The 20833-nt window shown below is 47.1% G+C and overlaps 1 protein-coding gene across 3 annotated transcripts; it reads right to left on the bottom strand.

Annotated features, from left to right (window-relative positions):
- Nucleotides 1-1394: 1394 nt before the first annotated feature.
- On the bottom strand, nt 1395-19735 carry GJA5 (gap junction protein alpha 5). Of its 3 annotated transcripts, none has more exons than XM_030959653.1 (2): nt 19488-19735; nt 1395-4207 (listed from the first exon to the last, which is right to left on the bottom strand). In XM_030959653.1, the coding sequence occupies exon 2, from the start codon at nt 4156-4158 to the stop codon at nt 3046-3048; it is 1113 nt and encodes a 370-aa protein (XP_030815513.1). In that variant the 5' UTR covers nt 4159-4207; nt 19488-19735; the 3' UTR covers nt 1395-3045. The 3 variants fall into 3 exon arrangements, with proteins under 3 accessions (XP_030815513.1, XP_030815495.1, XP_030815505.1); XM_030959635.1 differs by having other exon boundaries at nt 19494-19735; XM_030959645.1 differs by lacking the exon at nt 19488-19735 and adding an exon at nt 14301-14474.
- Between the last annotated feature and the right edge of the window lie 1098 nt (nt 19736-20833).

The raw sequence follows: 20833 nt of genomic DNA, 5'->3' as shown, positions 1-20833 counted from the left end.
AAGACAGAGCTGTGGCATTAAGAAGTGGGTGGCAGAGGGAAATTTTTTGCTTTGATACATTCAGTCTCTAGGATGAGAGAGAACTGGGATGGTTGTACTCCCCTGCTCTCAAAGATCACCAAAACCCCACCCGTGAACATGGTCGGATTACAGAGGTCTGAGACAGCACAGAGGAGATCCTTGTCCTCTTTTTCAGCTCTGCCTTGCCCTCCAGCAGAGACTGTAGCTCAGAGTTTTTAAAGTATGGGCTATTGCTTATTTTAAACCACAAACAGTTTATTAAACAAGGTCTGTGTTCATGCTTGAGTGGCTTTACTAAACTTAATGTCACTCAGGAGCACGGGGAATGCTCCTGACTTCCCCATTGCCTGTCACTGGCAGCAAGGTGGCACCCTAGGGGACAGGAATGCTCAGGGCTGTACACATGCCAGTTAAAAAACCAGGGTCTGCAGGACCAATCCTCCCTTCTTGCTGCACTGTGGGGCTGTGGCTGCTCAGGTCGCATCCTCACCCCTGAGCTAAAAACCTCCAAACCACAGCTCCTTAATCTTAAAGGGTGCCTGTAGTTTCTAATGCAGTTAAGGGTCCTTGTCCCAGTGTCCTCATTGAATTCTGGATTCATTCTTTATGTCCCCTCTCAGGGTCCTTGCTGGGACCCAGTACTTTACTGGTCTCCAGCTTCCCAGCCTGCAGAGTCCCACGGGATGGGAGATTGTGTGGAGAAAGTGAAGAAGGGCACTTCCTTTGAGTGAACAGGGGGATCCAAGGCCAGAAGGAGGGAGCCTGTGAAAGTTGGAAAGTGGGAGAGCAAAGGATAAATTTCAGAGGAAGGACATAACTGAGGGAAGAAAAGGAATTTTTTTGGGCTGGGCAAATACATCTTGAGAGATCTGAGTACCCAAAGGATTGCTGAAGAGATGGTTAGCAGTGGATTCTCTCAAGGCCTTGTCTCTTAAAAAGACTTCAGGGCTTGGCTACTGCATTGACAAGCAATCAGATGCATGGGGAACAGGTTTTGCTTCCCTCTTCCTGCTGAGTTGGCTTCACATCACAGTTGTCCTCTCTGGGAACAGAGGTGTGCTGGGATATGCAAGGAGATGCAGGGAGCAAGCCTTTGCAGGAGGATGGAAGCTCTGCTCCCTGACCAGCTCCTCCTTCCTTGGTAATGCAGAAGCAAGCAGGGGAGCTGGGGGGTTCCTGTTAGCCAGTCAATCAATCATTTCCTGATGTTTATTATTTATCCCCCTGGCAAACCCGCCCCTCATTCCTGCCACTGTGGGCAATGGGAATTTTTGTGATCTCTGAGCAGCAGAGGCTGGCGGGCAGCCTGAGCCCTGCTAGCAGCTCATTCTCAGCCATGTGAGAGGAGAAACATCCACAAGGAGAGATGGAGTTAGAACTTTATTAGGAGAAACCTAGACACAACTGACTAAAATCTCATGTTAAAGAAAACACACACGGTCTTTTCAGGATTAAAAAATACAAATATATAAAAACTTACAAACAAAAACATGGTTCCCCCATCTGAGTGTGAATGTGTATTTAAATGTACAGGGAGCTGTACCAAAGCTGTGTATCAGGAGCAGGGATTCACTTTCAGTGGCCCTGAGAGAGGGAATGGCTCAGTCCCCTCATCAGCTGGTCCCAGGCCATTTGCTTGTGCAGTCCAGTGTTGGGAAGCTGTGGCCTGTGTCTGAAAGGGCAGTGCAGGGTAAACAACAGGGAGCAGCTTGGCTCTGTTTAGCAGATCTTTAACAGAGGGATGTCAGCTCTGCACTGAGGAAATGTATCTGGAGTGGGAGCTGCCTGCAGACCTCACCCACCAGACCCACAGTGCAGCCTTTGCTCCCAGGGGCTGCTCTGAGTGGTGGAAACACCTGGTCCATGGGTGATTTCCAGCGCTGTGTGTGCTAGGGGTGGAGTGGAGAGGATGGCCTGGGGGCAGAGCAGACACTTGCTGTGGGGACAGATAACTTGACTGTGCTGGCTGGCAAGCTTGAGAGAGCAGGCAGGAGCTGAACCATGTGCAGGACGTGAGCAGGACTCTGCTTGCAGAGGATGCTGAAGTGTTTTGGTAGGTTGGTGAGAAGACACAGGCCGTACCTCTTCTGCAGATAAACCAAGGATGCTTTTCTCTCAAGTGGGGAGCTGGCAGCACCCTTTCAGCAGAATTCAGATTGCTTGAAAGATGAGTTTCAAAAAGGGGAAAACCACTTTGTTTCTACATGATACTCGTGAGATATCTGTTCTCACAGGAGAGTCTCTATTTCTGGTGATGGATGTCTTGCTTAGGATTGATGACATAAGTATCTTGGGAAAATTACCCAGTCTTCATCAACTGGTCATCTAAGTGATTTCCCTGGGGCCAGTCTGCTCTGCTGACTTAGGAATGAGGAAGGGATTCCAATGTTAGACATGAGGCAGCTGTGCACTGGGGATCACAGATGTCCTTATTTATGGGGAGGAGTTGTTATATACACAGTGTCAAAAAATTCAAGTAGGATTTATTGTGTAGGTAAACTGGTATAAAATATCTGGGCTCAGGTAGAGAAAGGGAGCATTAGAAAGAGCCAAAATGAAGCAGATGAGAAAAATCTCTCTTTCAGAAAGCCGACTGGTGTGTTTCTGCTCCCTGCAGGTGAGAGAAGCTTCAGCTCAGTGTAACTGCCAGGCTGATGTTGCGAGTGTTGAATAGAGACCACAGAAGATGTAGAGGTCTAGTCAGTCTGTTGAATACACTGTCACAGTGGATACCCACTGGGCAGGAGTCTGCTGGCCCGTGCTCTACCAGGCTAAGGGTGGGGAGTCTCTAATCCCTGTGGGTCCCATGGTGTAAATACAGCTGAGGGCTTCATATCCCAAGACTGATGTCTCTCTTCAGTGCCTGTGGCTGCCCCTGCCTTGAGCTGTGAGAGGTGCTGTCTGGACAGGATAGAGAGAGGATATTAAAACAGGGAGGTTAAGGGCGAGAGTTTGGAGTCCACTTTGCAGAAGTTTTACTGGATGCCGGGACAGCTCCTTCTCCTCATCCCTGCTGGAGACAGGTCACACAGACAAATCATCCGACCTCGCCTTGCTGCTGGCACGGCTGGCCTTGCTGAGCCGGCGTTTCTCGTTGAAGTAGCTCTCGGGGAAGGCAGGTGCTGCACATTCACTGGCCACCTCTGGACTCTCCACATAGCTGGATTTAATGAAGGGCCCTTCCCCAGCAGCATCCTCCTGGCCGTGGACCCTCTCAGTGGCGAAGTTGGCGGTGTTCTGCTGGGAGGCCATCTTGTTGCTGAAGGGGCTGATGAACTTCCCGTTGGGACTCGACAAGCACTGGTTAAAATCTGGGGGCGGGGTGTACATCTGTGCCCTGTCCGCCTGTGGGGCAGACTCCAGCCTGCCGGGGGCTGTGCTGGGGCTGGCTTTGTACGACCTGGAGCACCTCTCTTTGGCTTTCTTCCAGCCCAGGTGGTACAGCTCGGCCAGGCTGAGGAAGAGGGAGAGCACTGCCACAGCCAGCATGAAGACGATGAAGACGTTCTTCTCCGTGGGGCGGGACACGTAGCAGTTGACAGGGTGGGGGCACGGTGCCCGCTGGCAGATGTACAGCGTCTCCAGGAAGATCCCGTACAGGACGTACTGCCCCACGATGAAGGCCACTTCCATGGCGGTCCGGATCAAAATGCTGTACACGTAGGTGTTCAGCAGGCTGCCCCTGAGTATGATTTGGCCTCCTGCTTCATCCCAGCCAGACAGCTTAGTCTCCTTCTCTGCCACGGAGCACTTCTGCTGGTAGTAGGTGTCACCACCGTTTTTGTTCTCTCGGGCCTCTATTTCTGCCTCCTTCATCTTCCTCTTCTCCTCCATGCGCACCGTGTGCATGGCGTGGCCCATGTACACCAGGGACGGGGTGGAGACGAAGATGATCTGCAGGACCCAGAAGCGCACGTGGGAGATGGGGAAGGCCTTGTCGTAGCAGACGTTCTCGCAGCCGGGCTGCTGGGTGTCGCACATGAAGTCAGACTGCTCGTCCCCCCAGGAGGACTCCGCCGCCGTTCCCAGCACCAGCATCCGGAAGATGAAGAGCACGGTCAGCCAGACTTTCCCCACCACCGTGGAGTGCTTGTGGACCTTCTCGAGGAAGTCCCCCAGGAAACTCCACTCCCCCATTGCTGCTCACCAGGAGGGGTGAGAAGTCTTGAGAGCTGAGTGCAAGCTTCTGTTGGGAGAAAACAGAGAGTGGTTCTAAGGAGGGTTAGGAAATGCCCAGCTGGTAATGGAGGGAGTGAAATAGATTTTTTGTTTTGTGTCAGAGGAAATGTTTTCATTTTCCCTGAAATGAATGAGGTCTGGTTTGCTGAAAACTGTATTTCACATCAGCTGGAAGCCTTGTGTTGTTCTTGGGATTTCTTTTTCTTTTTAAATTCAGCTACTGAAACAAAAAGTGATCTTTTTTTTTATATATATAACTCATCCACAGCCTGCTAAATGAGTTTCCAAAACCTTGTGGGTGAGCCAGATTTATTTTTGATTCAGAAAGTCCTTTCACTGTGATCTGCATATTGCATCCTCTGTGGACTGGGAAGTTAAAGCAGCATTCATCTGCCTGTGGACTGCATTCTGGGAAATCCTTAGTGGGCTGATCCCCTGGGAGATAAGAGTGGAATCTACAGCCTAGCCTGAGCAGTGGCACTGTCAGATGTTGCCTTTGTGTAATACCTGCACAACACCTGAAATGTGAAGTGTGTGTAGCTCTGGGTTTCCTTTATGAGCTCAGTGCCACCACTGAAGCACAGAAAAAACCTCTCTGTTGCCCACCTGCTCCCTGTCTGTAGGTTCTGCTTTGGTTTTGCAGTGTTTTCAGATGTAAGTGTTTCATTTACAAGCTGCAAATGTTTAGGGGAGTGTAAAGGCTTCGGTGGGCTGTGCCAGTTCTGGAAACCTAATCTGCTGCCACCTTGTCATGCCTCTCTGAGAGGGAACTGGTGCAAAATCTAAATGGTGAGTCTTGCTCCTTCTGCTTTTCTTAAATTATGAGGAAAATTTTGCAGTTCAAATGAAAGAGACAAAGAAAAAAGCCTCTTTTGAAGTGCCTCCCAAGGACCAGCACTCCTGGGAAGTGCAGTTGGTAGGGGGTCTGATGACAGGAAAGGTTTGCTGGACTGGGAGTAGCATTGCAAAGTGGGAATGAAGGAGGGCCTGTTTCAGTTTTGTTTCTGACTCTGACAGACTGTTTCTGGCCAAGTCACTTAACCTGATGGATAAAAAGAGAGCTGTGGGTTTAGCCCATCTTTTGTGGGGCTCTGTGGGAGTGCTTGAGCAATCATTTGATCCAGTTATGCTCACCATACTTACCTTGCCAGGGCACTGCAAAGCTCTCCCTGGTGAGAGTTAAGGGCTGGGTGCTATAAAGTGTGCACTATTACCTCGGAGCTAATGTCCTCCCACAGTCATTCTTTTGGAAAATAGCATTTTAATAAGTTAATGTAAAAATAATCATCATAATGAAATATTAAAAGCACTAGTCAAGGTAAATCCCAAAGCCACAGGGACCAAATTGTTAACTCTCCTTTATTGTTCCTTGTCCTGTCTTTAGGAGCCAATTATTTTTATAGTGCAAAGAACATTTGTGGAGAGCAGACACTGTTAAAAGGTGAAAATTTACTGTAGCAATATTGTGTAGATTTCCTGTGAGCAAAAGCTGGAGAACAGATACACTTGTTGAGGGAAAAATATCCCCTCCTCTAGTTATGTGAGCGATATAATTTAATGTAGCAGCACACACCATAATTCATCCCATGCTTTGTTCCTGTGCTGTGTCCAGCTGCAAGGATGGATGGGACAAAGATCAAAAGTTGAATCTTCAAATTCCTGGTGCTGCTGAGGGCTGCCCTGGGGAAGGTGAGGATTGCTCAGGAATGGAGACAGGGCAGTGGCCACTTGCTATCCCACTACCTGTCAGAAGCCATGTGAGCAGGGAGAGAGGACATACAGGAAGCAAAGGATGGGGTTTGGCCCTTTCCTGCCCTGGCAGGCATGCTGCCATCATGCTGATGGAGATCCTGGTGGCTGCTTGGCATATGCAGAAGCTTTGGTCTGCTGCCAGCCCAGAGCTGGAGGAGCAGTAACACAGGAACTCAGCTGGTCTTTCTGACTCCTCTCGTCTGCACTGGTGGAAGCTGGTGAATGTGTGGGTCTGTCTTACCTTCTGAAACGGCTTTGGTGCAGTTACTGCATTCTGGAGAGATTAGCATATGGCTTCATTCCAGGAGCACCAGGGGATTAAACACAGGCAGATAAATCAGTGATGGGAAATATTTACAGACTGTGGCACTGAGATCAGCGTGTTTGCTTTTTTCCCCCAGAGTGCAGAGAAGGCAACCAGCTGCCTACAGCTCAGTGTTATGTGTGCCCAACATCACTGTGCTGTAGCACAGCTGTATGTGTGGAATATTCCTTACAAAGCAGCACTTTTCCAGGTGAGTTTATGTTGTTTACACATGCCTTTTCTTGTTTCACCTTGCTTGGCCGTGTAAATATGAACACAGTTCTCCCTGGCTGTGCAAAGGCTGGTTTTACTTACTGCCACAGGGAAGTACAATCACAAACTGAGCCCCTCTTCCCATCCATTCTACTGCGTGCAGGTTGTTTGGGGTTTTGTAACAGCTTGCTTTCCCCAGGGATGGCTACTAAGCCTAGACACTTGTAAATTGTAAAAATCAGGATGTGCAGGACACAAAGTAAAGCAAACATAAATGCAAGAGGAATCCAGAGATAAAAAATGTTAACGGATGCAAGAAGAACAGAAATTTACCTGTCTCACACATGCACAGAATATTTCAAGAGGCTGTAAATCAGAAGGATCTGAGGCTGGTAGTCATGAGGCTTAGGCTAGATAATAGGGACATTTCCTCTGCCCTCCCCTGCACAGATTGTCTAAAGAAGGGGCTGCTCAGAGGTGCCTCCTGATCATCCTGCTACAGCCTTGTAGAGAGCTGAGGTGGCTGCTGCAAGGGCGTAGGTGGCCACAGGGGAACAGATTTTGGAAACCAAGAGAAGGAGTTTCCCTCCTAGAGCAGCATTTTTGGCTTAGACATTTGATACTTACTAGCGAGCTATTTTTGCAGCGCCAGACCAAGGGTCTTTGAGAGCATCTAGTTCTCTGCTGCCAGCAAGAAAAGAAGGATTGTCACCTCCTGACAGCTTTTCCTGGCTATGCAGAGCTGCCCCTGACCTAGCCTTTCTCCTCATAGCTTTACTATTCTTGGGAATTTTCCATATAGCTCTTTTTCCTCAGTCCCAGACTACTGTTGCCCTCACATGCTTTGACCTCTCAGCGTCTGAGCATCTGCAGCCTTTTATATTCCTAGTTTGGGCTCAGTTGGACAAATCTCATCTCACTCTGGTGTGACCAGGCAAAAATCACCTCTGGGTATTTTTGTGGGGTCTCAGCACCTGGTAGAAGACAGTCTTGGCAGCAGGGTCATGCATATTCAGGAGCAGTCATGGGTTGTGCCACTGCCCTTCCATGCTTTTTGCTGGCAGTTTTTTGTTGGATCCCCATGGGAGCTGGGCGCTGTCACGGGACCCTGGCACTGGGAGAAGCGTGTGCGACACAGACCAGGGCAGCTTGGCACTAACCCAGCACCATGGCCAGCCCTGCTCAATCATCACCTGCAGTGCCACTGAAGCTGAGGAAAATTGAGCATCACCCCACAGGCCAAGCATGGAGTCTGCTCAGCTCCGGGCTGCCTCGTGACTGCCAAATTCCACGATAAAAATACCCCGGCAGGGACGGCACCTGCTAGCACGCCAGGCTGGCTCGCCAGCCACAGGCTGCTCTCTGCCATTCCTTTTTTGCACTACCTTTATCTGCGGGAGGGGAAGTGTCTGTTGCCCTCTGAGCAGTTTTGCCCATCCTCTTGGTGATGCCACGTGCTCTGAAGGACAGGAGAGCATTTCACATCGCTGCTGCTCGCTCGTTCTGGTTGGAGTTAGCCAGGGCTCTGATGAACAGCTAGCAAATCCACAGCAGAGAGCCAGGAGGGCTGTTCCTGTGCAATCAACCTTATATGAGTTTATTTCCCTGAGGGTGGCTAGGAAGAAAGTTTTCCCCTCTTCAGAAGACAGGCAAGACTATCAGCAGGGATATAAATAGCTGAGCTCAACACTTCAAGCTAGCTTTTCCCACAAGGAAGGTGACAGGAGGTCGCCATCTCTGCGGGATGTTTCTAAAATAAAGTGGAGAGTCTGATTATAACAGTGTTTCTGCTCTCCCTTGCTGGGCTCACCTCTTCCCCATGGCAGATCCCAGGGGCACGTGGAGAGGCTCTCCAAGGAAGGCTCCTTTGTGTGAGGCAAGCACAGTTCCCAGGGAGGGCGAAAGTATCGGATTCAAAGACATTACATTTTTGCCCAGTCTCTGGGATTTGCTCAATCAGGTACAAATGTGTGTCTCTGGGAATTAATGAGATTTCACAACGAAGTGGAGGGCCCAGGATGTTTTAAGAAGCTCACATTCCAGACATGTGGCTGTTTGTGGATGCCAAGCAAGAAGTGCATCCCCTCCAAGCTGCTGAACGAGGAGGCAGCTGTCCCCTCTGGGTGCTGGGCACGTGAGCAGTAACACTGCAGTGGGGCATCCAGGCTGGCTGGGGCATGGTCAGGAATTGCTTGTGGCTTTCCTGCCTCCAGCTATGTTGTCTCATACAGGTCCTGGCCAGCACGTGGCACAACAGCTCATGGTGGGTGAGCGGGCAGAGATCTTTGCCCTGTGGTGACCCTTGTTAGGCTGAACCCAGACAGGAGTGGAGCCCACAGTGCCAAACTGTGCACTCACAGCTGTAGGCACTTGGGAAGGACATTTCAAGCTCTGCACTGGAGGTTGGTTAATGCTGCTTTACTTTAGGATCTCCAGCCCCTTGTGAGTAGCCTCAGCATCCCATGCAGTGCAGATGTTGTCCCCTCTGTCTTGCAGATGGGGATCACTGGGGTACAGAAGGGACAAACTGCTTGTTTGAGGTCACTGTGTCAGGGTCAGTTTGGGGACAGAGCTCAGAGGTTGTGACTTGCAAGATTGTGTCCTTTTTTCTACACAGCACTGCCTTTTAAACCTCATGACAGCAACACAACACTGCTTCTACTGCACATCTGTTTCTACAGACCACAGCCCTTCTCTCCTGCGCCCTCAGACAACACTGACTTGGTTACCTGAAAGAAAACCCTGTCCTGCTGCCCTTCTATAGCAGGTACACCTGGCAGAACCAGAGGCGTTTTGTTTTGTTTTGTTTTGTTTTGTTTTGCATTGTGGGGACACGAGGCTTACAGCATTGAATGATGAATAGAGTTAGAAGTGCACTGTGCAGAGTGGGTGCAGTGCTTTGGATTACAGAGGATTTGTGGTGTTCAAGCCCACCTCAGCAGGTATCTTTTTGTTCAGAGCTTACTGGCACTGGCTCCTTCCTATGGATATACATTGACAAGCAACAGCCTATTAGGCATTTTTGTCCAAACACCATCTCTCTGGCTTCATATGTGCACACATATGCTTATGATAAGTTTCTGCCTGAACCAGGCCAGTTCTTTAGCCAAATTTGTAGCTCTGATCTGCACATGAACCTGGAATAAATAACTTTGTACTTATGCTTTTAAAGAAAAATAATTGACATGTTTGCACAGGTTCCATTCTAGTTTCTTGGGTTCAAAGTCCTGTGTTGAGTCAGTATCAGAGTGACTTTGACTCTAGAGTTGAAATCTCATGGGAGAAGAAGAGCTCTGTGTTAACAGCTCTTGTCCTACAACACAGACATCCAATGTTTCTTATCTTTCTGCTCCTCCCAAGTTCACAGTGAATTCTGGAAGGGTCACACTGGTATCCAGACCACAGACCCTACTTGTAGTTGCAGACAGCTTGTTATTCTTGACGAGGTGTGCTTTCCCCCTCCTCTCCAAATGTGGAAAATTCTCGGAGTTCACGAAAAAGAGAGTGGGTGAGAAGATAAGGGAGTTCAATGACCCGTCACCTGCTGCACACACAGGGACACAGACAGAGGGGAATCACTCAGCACCTTCAAGTGTGTACATCAGGGATGTGTTACACACACAGATGATAATAATATGTAGAATATTTTCATCTGAAGTGATAATGGGAGGTGCAGACTCCCAGTCAGCTGAATTTTTATTAGTGGTCTGTCCAGAACATCTAATGCTATTCCTCCCCATGTGCTTTCATCTATCCAAAAATTAGGGCCAAGCTCTGCCTGATGTAGTGTCAGGAGACCAAGAACAGAAGAGACCTTGAACTCAGACGAGTCAAGCTGAGGGATGAATTAATCCCACTATCTTTGAAAAGCTGGCATAAAATAGTTATGTGATAGTGGTATCCAGGCTTACATTTAAAAAGCAGGGAGCATCTTCTAATTCTCTTGGGATTCTGAATTTGCAGAAGACACTAAATTGGGCAAAACAGAGGTGAGGAGACAGGCAAAGAGAGCATAGGGAGCTCTGTAAAACAAAAACAAGCTGAGAAATTTGGGGGCTGCTGCAGTAAAAGCTGTCCCTGAGCTCTGCTGAGAGAAGCTGATCTCAAGCACTGCTCAGTCTGTGGGGAAGGCTGGTGTAAGGAGGTGTGCAGGGATGGCAGGCCTCACACTGGGCACAATATAGCAGCAATTAAACCTGCCCATGTGATTTTAGGCTTGTGCACAGACTGCATGAGATGCAACTCATTATAGTGTGGAAATAAAACAGACTGGAGAGGTAATGGGAGAAGGACAGAGCTCTCATTCAGACTTTTCCCATCCTTTCTTCCTTCCTCTCACCCAGTATCTCCCTGCCTATCAGTTCCCCGTGGTTTCCCTACAGTCAAGCTCCCCCAGAGAGCATTGCCTCAGTTTCTGGGCAGTTCTGACCAGCTAACTCTATACAGCACCCAAATTACTAATTCTTTCAGCCTTAGAAAGGGAACATTTTCAGCCACTATCTATTTCCCACTTATTACTACCTTGTCAAATCTCATTTCTTCCTTCTTTCCAAAAATCTGTGGGATTCTTTTCACACTCCAGCCTCATTGCTGTATCCTTGCCTCAGTCTGGCTGTGTGAGCGGATTATTTTTTGTACCAAGTGTATGTACCATATATATATATATGCACAAAAACACACCCCCCTTTGAAACCAACTAATACTAAATTGGCAAAGCCCAGCAGTAGGGAGTTAGGAAATGCTGTTAGGGTTACTGTTCTCAGTAATCTTAATTCAATCTCTTTGTGCCTGTGCCTCTTGGAGTCCTTAACCACATCCTCACATTGTCACCTCATTCTTTGCACAGGATGCCTGCCTTGTTCTGTGCCAGCCTGGCGGGGGCTTTCTTGAACAGCAGCTATTCAATGTTTTGTTTTCTCCTCATTGTTCAGTGGGTGGCCTGTGCCTCATTTACTGTACATTATTCAAGTCCAGTTCTAAAGGCAGAATTATTAGTTTCCTCATGGGTTTTCCATGGCTTTCATCACAACAGTATCTGATCTCCTCACAATTATAAATCTACTTACTTTCATTACCACCCAGAGGTGAGGAGATGGTGTTAGATCAGCTGTGCAGCTGAGGGACTAAGGCAGTGAGAGATTAAGATAAAAACTGTTCATTAATTTTGGAAGCTCTTTGGTGATGTGGTTAATCTGTTGGTGCTTTTTCCCCCAGCGTACTTAGCAGTGTGTATAATGTGTATTCAAAGCAGAGCTCTGTCTGGTTTGTGCTGGAGTGGGAGAGTTTATCACTCCCACCAGTTGCACCACATGTAGAAGTCAGATACCCAAAAGACAAGAAATGGGCATTTGTGGGGAAATGTAGCTTAAGTGATTTGTCTCATCGTGACAGAGGAAATTGGACTAAGAAGCAAGAATTAACCCCAGTCCTCTTGGATAGCTTTATCTGATTACAAACTGGAGGCAGTTTTTCTCCATCCCACTATGCCCTCCTTTCCTCACCAGACATCTGAGTGCAGTAGAAGACCCTGGAGCTCTGCAGGCATCACCCTTGCCAGACTGTTTCACTTTCCAAGCCACCCTGTGCCCTGACCAAGGCATCTGTCAGCTTTTCTGCTTCTAAGAGAGAGCAGTTTCATATGGAAATTCTCAGCCATTCTCAAAGCATGTCCATAATGACATAAAAAGTGGAGAAAGGCAGAAATATAAGTGTAAACCCCGTGGTTCTTACATTAAAACCCCCTGACCCCTCTTCAAAGATACACTAGAGAGACTTAAAAGCGTGCATCTCTCTGCTCATTGCATGCTGTGTGCCATGAATATTTCTTTGTTTCAGGGAAGAGCTAGCATGCTGAGTATTGCCAACAGAGATCTCTCAGTTGCTTATCAATAGCAATAAAATTGATTTCCCCCCAAATATCGTAGGTCTTTCTGTTGTCTTCTGGGAATTATTTCTAATTTTAAGCCTCTATCCTTGTGCCTCTTACAACAGCACCCAAAGCTTGGAGCAGTCTCCAAACTGTGCTCCCTAATGGCATGGGGTAGTGCTGAATTACTCATTCCTCCTTGTCTATTTTCAATGCTGCAAGATAAGTCAGAAAGTGGGCAAATGTGTGCAGAATGTGTGAAATCTGTCTGAAGGTCAAAAAGAGAAGAGAAGCTAAGGTATGAAGTACTGTGTTTTCCGTCAGAGCTTAAATTTTTTAATGCACATATAATACTAAAAATATTGTGATAATATATACTGCTGAGTGGGAAAAAAAACCAACAACAACCACCCCCAAATACTTATAGTAACAGGAATACTTAACATAGTTCCCAAGTGACAAGAGCCTGACGAGTATTTTAAACCCTGAAGCCTCAGGAATTCTCCTAAAGTATTGCTCTGCTCCCAAGGAAAAGGGGAACAAAGTTAGAAATGTGTGCTTTTCTCAGAGTAGATTTTGAAAATAGCAGCAAATGCAGAATTTTTTGGCTCCTGGTACAAATGCTGAATACTGTGAGGCTTCTGAATAACAGTTTAAGCTGCTCCTACCTGCACACACATATCGTAACAACATATAACACACATGTTACATGCATGAAGTTCTTTAAAGAGAGGAACACATAGGCAGCAGTAGGGGAAAACTTTCATCCACACTGCTTCACCAGGGAATTTTGATAGGTTTATTATCATGGAGGGAGACTTCAATGCTTAAGGCTTATTCAGCACAGGACTTTTTTAGCTGAGGTTTGTCCAGAAAAGCCACTTATATGATCATCTAAAGGTTGTTACGGCACTTGAGGGACAGGGGTTCTGCCTCAGTTTACCTAAGTTGTTAAAACCAGAATGCCACAAAGCTCCTTAGATACGACAAATGGGCAGCCTTCAGGAAATCAAAGGAGCCACCACAGATCTGAGGTGGCAATTAGTCAGCAACCTTTACACTCAACTGAGACTGCCTCTTTCCAGGTGGGTGTGTTCCAGGGGTACCATATTCTCAAGGTGAGCTATTCTTTGAAAAAGCAGCGTTAAATTACGGAAATGTAATTGCATAACTATTCCAAGTACAAAAAGGGAGGGGAAAAGTTAGGAAGGCAAATAAAAAGAGCAGCAGCTGCTGGTGTGGGAGAGGACATTTGTCCCTTCAGGTCTGCGTGGCTCCTTGCTGAGGCTGCCACGGGCAGTGCGGGGATGGAGGAGAAAGGCATTCATTCCCTGGCGGCGCGCACAGAACGTGTGACTGCGAGATACCAGCAAGGCACTTCTCTGCTCTGGAGTTACATTCCCAGGCTCCATGTCACACACCAGCCAGGACACAGTACTCTCAAGGAAAAGAAACTGCAGTATTTTGGAAGCATCCTGCGCACTTCAGAATATAGACACTTGATAAAGCGTTTATACCCCAGAGCCTCTCCTAGGTAAGAGTTCCCTTCACCACTGTCCCCCGAGCAGCTTGACAGCGTGTTGAAATGGGATCTGACAGAAATGGCAATTTGCACCTTATACTGTCTGAGGGAGGATGTTTGGGGCTCTTATCGTGCTTCCCTATACATTGGAATCTATTGGTATCTATGTTCATCACAGGGAAGTTACTTCTTAATTCTGTAGCTGCCTGTGGTAAAACAATTTAATTTTTAAAATGTCCCAAGCTCACCATGTTACTAGTGGGAATGTTTTACAGAGAAAATGAAAGAAAAAGTAAATTTCTTAAGTTAATTTTTGGCCATCCTTCTTTTCCTGCCTCCCCAAATCCCTTTTTCCCCTCATGCTGTTTTCCCCTTGAGTGTAATAACTTCATCTACCATCGGCACTTCTGCAATTCTATTATTTCCCCCTCTTGGCTGCTTACCTGGTTTCCAGGGTCTTGTCTTCAGTCTCCTTTTCTTGCTTTAGCACTTTCCCTTTTTGTAGTGAAGTTGAACTCCTTGTTCTCCTCAGTTGCTTCGTTTTATTCCTTTAATATGGTTCTCTCTCTCTCTCTTCCTCACTTTTTCTCCACCCCCTTTCTGTGTCACTTTCTGTCTTCCCCACTGCCTCTCCGCCTTTCCCCCTCTTCTTTCTTCACCTACTTTTCTTGTCTCTCCCACCCCCTCCAGACTAATCTTTCTATTTTCAAACCTGGTTTCCTGTTGTTTTTCCTTTAAAGACCATGGATCTCATTCCTCCCTCTCATTCTCAGCCTCTCCCTGTGCCACCCTCCTCATGCCGACAGGATGCACTCGCTGCTGGCTTCGCGCAGTCCCTTCCAGCCACTGCTCCCACTGCTGCTTTGCACATCTTCCCACAGATAACACTCTAAGCCTTCCCCAAATGAAAAGAGACAGCCTTGCCCCACAGTTACACCAGCCAGACCCTGGAAAGCTTTTTCCACACAAGACAAAAGACAATTCAACTGACAGAGGACATATTTCTGACTCGTTCAAGCTTAATCTGGCAAAGCAGAGTTCACGTGGAGCAGGGTCTTCCACCTCTTCAAATCACACAGAACTTGCTCTGCTGGCTTGGACCAGGGGCCCAGCACAGCTGCAGCCTTGTCCTAAAGGGCACCAAATGCCTCCCAGATACTTTTTACATGCCCCCTTACTGATAAGTAGAGAATAATCTGCCTGTCAAGAGAGGTGTTTTTTGTCACACCACCCTACCACCACCTCCCTGCACACACAGTCAGACTCATGAGTGTTTGGGCCTCTCTTAAAAATGTTTTTGACATATCAAGTGTCTGAAGGTCTTGTATTTCATGTGTGTGTCAAGCCGAGCCTCTGATTCCTGCACATCAGGAATGGTCCAGCGAGGAGACAGAATCAGAGATGCCTTCTGGCTTTGATAAAGGTCTCAAAGAATCTGTGGCAGGAGAGCGAGATTTGCACAGAAGACTCTGCTGACCTGAGAACCAACTTGCTGCACACAAGCTTTGGTTGTTATCCCTCCAGCAATCCTTCCCAGGATAGATATCTCCACCCCGAGCATTGCCTGGTGGTCTCTATGCATCAGTGAGTGCAGATCATGAAACAAAAGCAGTCCTGGGACTAAAACACAACACTGGAAACTCTTCTAATAATTTCTTTTTCTAATTTACCACCTCCTTTAGTCACCAGATTGAAAGCCAGTCTACAAAGGGACAGTTGTGTGCAGAGGCTATCTCTGGAAACATGTCCTGTGTGGACAATCTCACTCTGAAGTTAGGAGTGCAACTCTTTTCCAGGAGGGCTGTATCCTCACTGATGGTCAGTGTAAGATGCAGGACAAAGAGTGCACAGTAAATTCCCACAGCAGCTCAGTAACCTCCTGTATGGAGACATGTATAGTCACCTGCTGCTTCATTTCTAACTTTATTGAAAGCCCTTCTGTGGCTTTTAAGAAAATGGAAATGTTTCTGGAGTTGTTTCTCCCTCTCCTGTGTGGCAGTTGTGTATCTGCAATGGAAATTCACAGGAAGGAGAATATCATTCCAGCTTTTTGTCTTTGTAATTTCCACGAAGCATTATTATGTAAACTCATGTTGATTTTATGCCAGTGAGATTGTCAAGGAATTCATCATAGAAGTGTCCAAAAAAAAGGTGTTAATAATACAGGTCCAGCTCACAGATGGCTTTGGGATAGGCTAGGGATAAGGCTTGTCAAGTGTTTTTCACATGCTGTAGAGAGACACGTCCTGTGAGAGAGCTGTCTGAAATGCACTCACCTCCCTGTGTGGCTGACACTTTGCTGTGCACTCAGGGTGATCAGGTCTGATTCTCCCTGTTCACTCCCCTGTGTTTCCTGCCCAAGGGCTGTTCCTGAGCGGCACACAGAGGTAATCCTGAATCCAGCAGGTACAGTCTGAATGTGAGAGGGAGGGAGGAAGGTTTCTGTCTAACGCATGCATGATGCACAGGAGGTACCTGTTGAGAGCCCTTTCTGTTTTGGTGCTAGTGGTAACTCTTTGGGTTTTGATGCATGAAAAGGAAATGGGAGAAGGCAGACAGGGAGGCAAAAGACAGAAAGAGGAGTAGAGAGGTTGTATGGATGCTTCAGCCAGCCCCTCAGTGTGTCACCCCTTCTCTACTGCACCCTCTTCAAGGGAAAACAGAGGAGTCCTGCCAGCTTCTCCAGCCCGTCAGCTAGAAAAATAGCTGGTTTGCTCAATCTTTATCAGGGAAAAAGAGTTTTGACTCCCCTCTCCAAGAGTTATGCAAAACTTGTCTGACTTAAGGGAGGAGAGCAAGTGGAAGAGAATGCTGTCCCCGACAGTGGGAATGAGGAGAGCAGCTGACAGCTTGCCATGTGCAGCTTGCAGATCACAGCAGTTTGTGATGCTGTGCAATGCATTTTGAAGGAAAGCAGAAATAAAACTGGGAGGGAAAGGGAAAATAAAACAACATGTGCTATCTTTTGATCAAAACTTAAGAGCTTTCTTGGATTAGGATTCCTGACCCCCTAGGTAAAAGAAACAGAGCAGCCCTTATCTACCTGGAGTTCAGTAAACCGTATGATATGGTGTCCCAGAAGAAGCAAATTAGTGTAGAAGATTCAGCTGAAGAAGACAGGGATTATTAAATAAATCCTCAAGTGAGTAAGAGACTGACAGAATTGATACACCAGTTCCTTAATAGGTTGAAGGGAAATTATCTTTGAGGCTGCTTAAAGATTGCTCTTAGGACTGATCTTTTTTTTTATATTTTTGTTAATTACCTTGGCACAGAATGTAGAAACACTAATGAAATCTGCTGGTGAAACCAAGCTGGGAGGTATTGTGAGGGCAGAGGTGAATTCCAGCACTGCCAGAGCTGAAGGTTCTTTGTGACTGGAGGGATCAAGGTGAGGCTAAGTGGGAGAGTGCAAAGTCACACACTAGGAACTTGTTTGAAGAGTAACAGGAATCTCCATCTCCCAGGGGAAAGAGATGGAGAAAGATGGGGAAAGCTCAAAGGAGGAGGAACCAGCAATGCTACACAGTGGTGAAAAAGGCAAGCAAACTTTGAGGATGTAGCAGCATCTCCAGTTGCAGTGAGTGGAAGTAATGTCATCAAGAGCATGAGACTTCTCCAAAATAGTGTCTGCAGTGCTGCTTCCCCACATGCAAGGAGGATATCCAGCCTGGAGCAGGTGCAGAGGAAGGCAGTGGGGTGGCCAGAGGGATGGAAGGTGTCTCAGCCAACAGCGTGTTTACTTATCAGTCACAGCAGGGACTGCACAGAGATATTTGAGCTGATTTGAAAATAGATGTGCTACCAGTTTGAGCTTTTCAGCATTAATTATTTTGCACTGAATTTCATGCTAGTGCAGCTACACAGAGTAATTAAACCACGGTGTGATGTGCCTGCAGGGTGAATACTGTAAGGGAGCTTAGTTACTTAGTCTGGCAGAACAAAGGTTAAGAGAGGAGAGATTTGCTGCCTATAAATACTTTTAGGGATTGGGGGCTGGGAAAGTAAGTGCTCAGGAGAGAGCAGAGCTACATAAGCTAAAGGACAATGTGGCACAAGAATAAATAGATATAAATTGGCCATGAATGAATTTAGGTTGGAAATCAGAAGGTTTCTAAGCAACAGAGCAGGCAAGGAGGTGCTGGAACAGCATTTTAGCAGCACAAGTTAGGGTGGAAACCTAATGAGATTTAGGACAGAGTTTAGTAAGTTTAGAAAAGGCCATTTGGTTTGTACTTGCCCGTTATTCAGAGGGATTGAACCTGATAAGCCAAGAGGACCCTTTTTCATTCTATTTCCTGTACTGGCCTCAGTGCCTTATCAGAACTGCACCCTTGCACACAAAAGCCAGGTAAATCTGGAGCAAAGTTTGTGCGATGAGTTTTTCAGCACTGATCCCATGGATATTTAATGGAGGGATTCACTCTGTGCCTGAGATTTAAACAAACAAAAAGAGCAAGCCAGGAGGATGCATGGAGAAGGTCTGCAGATATGCAGTAGTATAGATGAGAGCTCACATATTAAAGAGCTTCTTCACAAAAAACTGGTGCTCCCAGAGCATCTGGCTTTGCTGGAAGGCTGTTTCAAGTGCAGCTGGATGCTCTCTTGAGATGTGAAAACTGAAAGAGATTGTCTGAAGGACTTTTGTCCTTGAGGAGGACATCAGGTTTGCTGCATTGGGAAATGTCAGAAAAAAACCCACCACCCAACAGTGGCTGAGTTCATCTCCTGGCCACAGCACTGCACTCATTCTGGTTCTTTATAATGTTCCATGCTGGACAGGCAGCTCTCTAAAGCACCTTAGTACCTTCTCCAAATCACCAAAGGATGGTACCTTCCTGATGGAACATTTTATCTCAAATCCCCATGCACGGATATGATTGAAAGAGAAGGCCAGAGAGGGAAGTTCTCTGTTATACATTAGACCTCTGGAGACAGTTTGAAGGCATCCTCCAGCAAGAGGCAAATTCCCAAGGACAGGCTGGGCCCAAGGGAAGAGTAGCAAAGGCCCCTGAATAAGAACAGTTTTATAGTTACAGTTCTTCATTTAGTAAAAATCCCAAAGTATTCCATATGGATGGATGTTTTCATCTTCCTAACCCAGAGTACCATACCAGCACAGAGTGAGAAAAGAGGAAACAAGAAACAGCCAGTTGTGAAATATCACTCTGTGTCAGACTCATTTTCCAGTAAAGTTTTCAGCAAGAAAAACTGGCAAAAGTTTTCATCTCACTGATGAGAAATTGCCATCTATCCCAAAGTAAATGCTCAGCTGTCAGCTTTATGTTACTGGAAACAAAGTGCTGCCCTCTCACCCCTCCTGCCTCCACTTCTCAACTCTGCAGCATCTCTGAGTAGTTGAGAAGTGCTTTGCAGATGATAATGAAATTGCAGCTCCTATAAACACCCTCCTTGTTTTACAGGTGGAGGAACCAGACCGTGGAGAACATAAAGGATGTGTCCAAAGGATCAGCAAATCATTTTAAAGCAAGGAGTCCTCATCTACCTAGCCACCAGACATTCATCTTGTCCTGCAAACTTCCAGCTGGATGAATTGCTGCCTGACAGCAATATGTGTGTATACATATATTCATAGATATGTTTCCAAAAGAAGAAAAGAAAGAACAGACCTTTACCTCTTTTTTGCTGAGCCTGCACAGGTAGAGAGAGGAGCAGGTAAAGTTGACGGAAGGGCGGGTGAGCTTTAGCACAGCCCGGCTCTGTGCCAGCCTTGGGCTCCCAGAAGAGATCCTGAAGTGGCTGAGGGAGGACACTGCGGGCAGGCAGGAGCTCAGCCTGTGCTCTGACACTGTCTCACTGCCTGGACATCCCCTCCAGCCTGGAGGACCAGTGCTGGGGGAGACTCACTCCTGAGCTGTTCCTGACATGCACTGGCAGCTGTCTGCCTGCTATTCTTTTAAAGGGTCTTCGTGGATCAGGATAAAATGTGATCTTACGCAGGCGGCATTGTGAGCACAGCTTGGCTCGGGTTCAGCTCTTCCTCTGGCTCCCAGCTACTCTATTTTTATTGAAGGAATTTGAGGCTATCAGAAAGGAAGTCAAATTGTTTTAGGAAAACAATAGAAAAGCAACTTGAAGTTTATTAGCTTCCTGCCCAGGGCCTGTGACCAACTTGTCAAACTTATTAGAGTGATGGCAGGACTATTTATTTAAAAGGGCCAGCTACAGGACCCACAATTTCATTCCTGTTTGGGCCTTAGTGAAAACAAAGGAAAGCCATAAAATAATATCTGAAGGGAGCAGATGGCTAACTGGTAAATGGTGTGAGTAAGGTTGGCCTGTGAGCCATTCGTGGTGTTTGCCAGTGCAACGGCTTTTGTGGGATTTGTTATCAAATGAATGGATCAAATTCACAGGCCAGTCCCATCACCCCAAATTCCTTGCTGTGGCTCAAATTTTCAAGTGGAAGCCTCACACCTAAGAAAACAAATTTGGCAGGAAAAGGTCTTCATTTAGAGCCACTGGAAGGAGCGAAACAATGCAGCAGGTCTGCAGGAGAGCCAGGAATAGAGCCCAGGTGTCCCTGACCCTGTTGGATGGCTGGAGCCCCTCGAGTGCAAAAAATATTTATATCCTTCAGAAGCAGCTGCAGTCTGCTTCCCCATCCAGCTCCCCCAAAGCACCATGGAGTCATGCTGGCACGTGGCTGGTGAGAAGAACAGGCAGCCAAACCATCAGAGGCACAAAGTGTCTGTGAGCCTGAGCCTTCCTGAGGAGCCTCATGGTTTGCAACGAAACAAGAGGAGAATAAAACAGGCAACTGAGAAGCATTTGCCAACTCTCCCCAGTGCAAAGCCACATCCCCTGTTCAGAGGGCCCTCTGTTAAGTGAGTGTTTAACCAGCTTCCAGGGAGGATATAGGCAGAACTCACCTCTCCTTTCAGCAGGGCTGTCTCTGGGAACTCAGGCACTGCCGTACTGAGCTCGCACAGGCTTTGCACTGCTCAGTAACCAC

The sequence above is a fragment of the Camarhynchus parvulus genome, chromosome 1, assembly GCF_901933205.1.
Source record: "Camarhynchus parvulus chromosome 1, STF_HiC, whole genome shotgun sequence".
Lineage (NCBI taxonomy): Eukaryota > Metazoa > Chordata > Aves > Passeriformes > Thraupidae > Camarhynchus > Camarhynchus parvulus.
The sequence above is the reverse complement of the archived record's forward strand: the minus strand, read 5'-3'. Positions and strand labels throughout refer to the sequence as shown.

Coding starts and splice junctions, on each gene's coding strand:
- GJA5 (XM_030959653.1), bottom strand. CDS start 4,158: ATGGGGGAGTGGAGTTTCCTGGGGGACTTCCTCGAGAAGGTCCACAAG.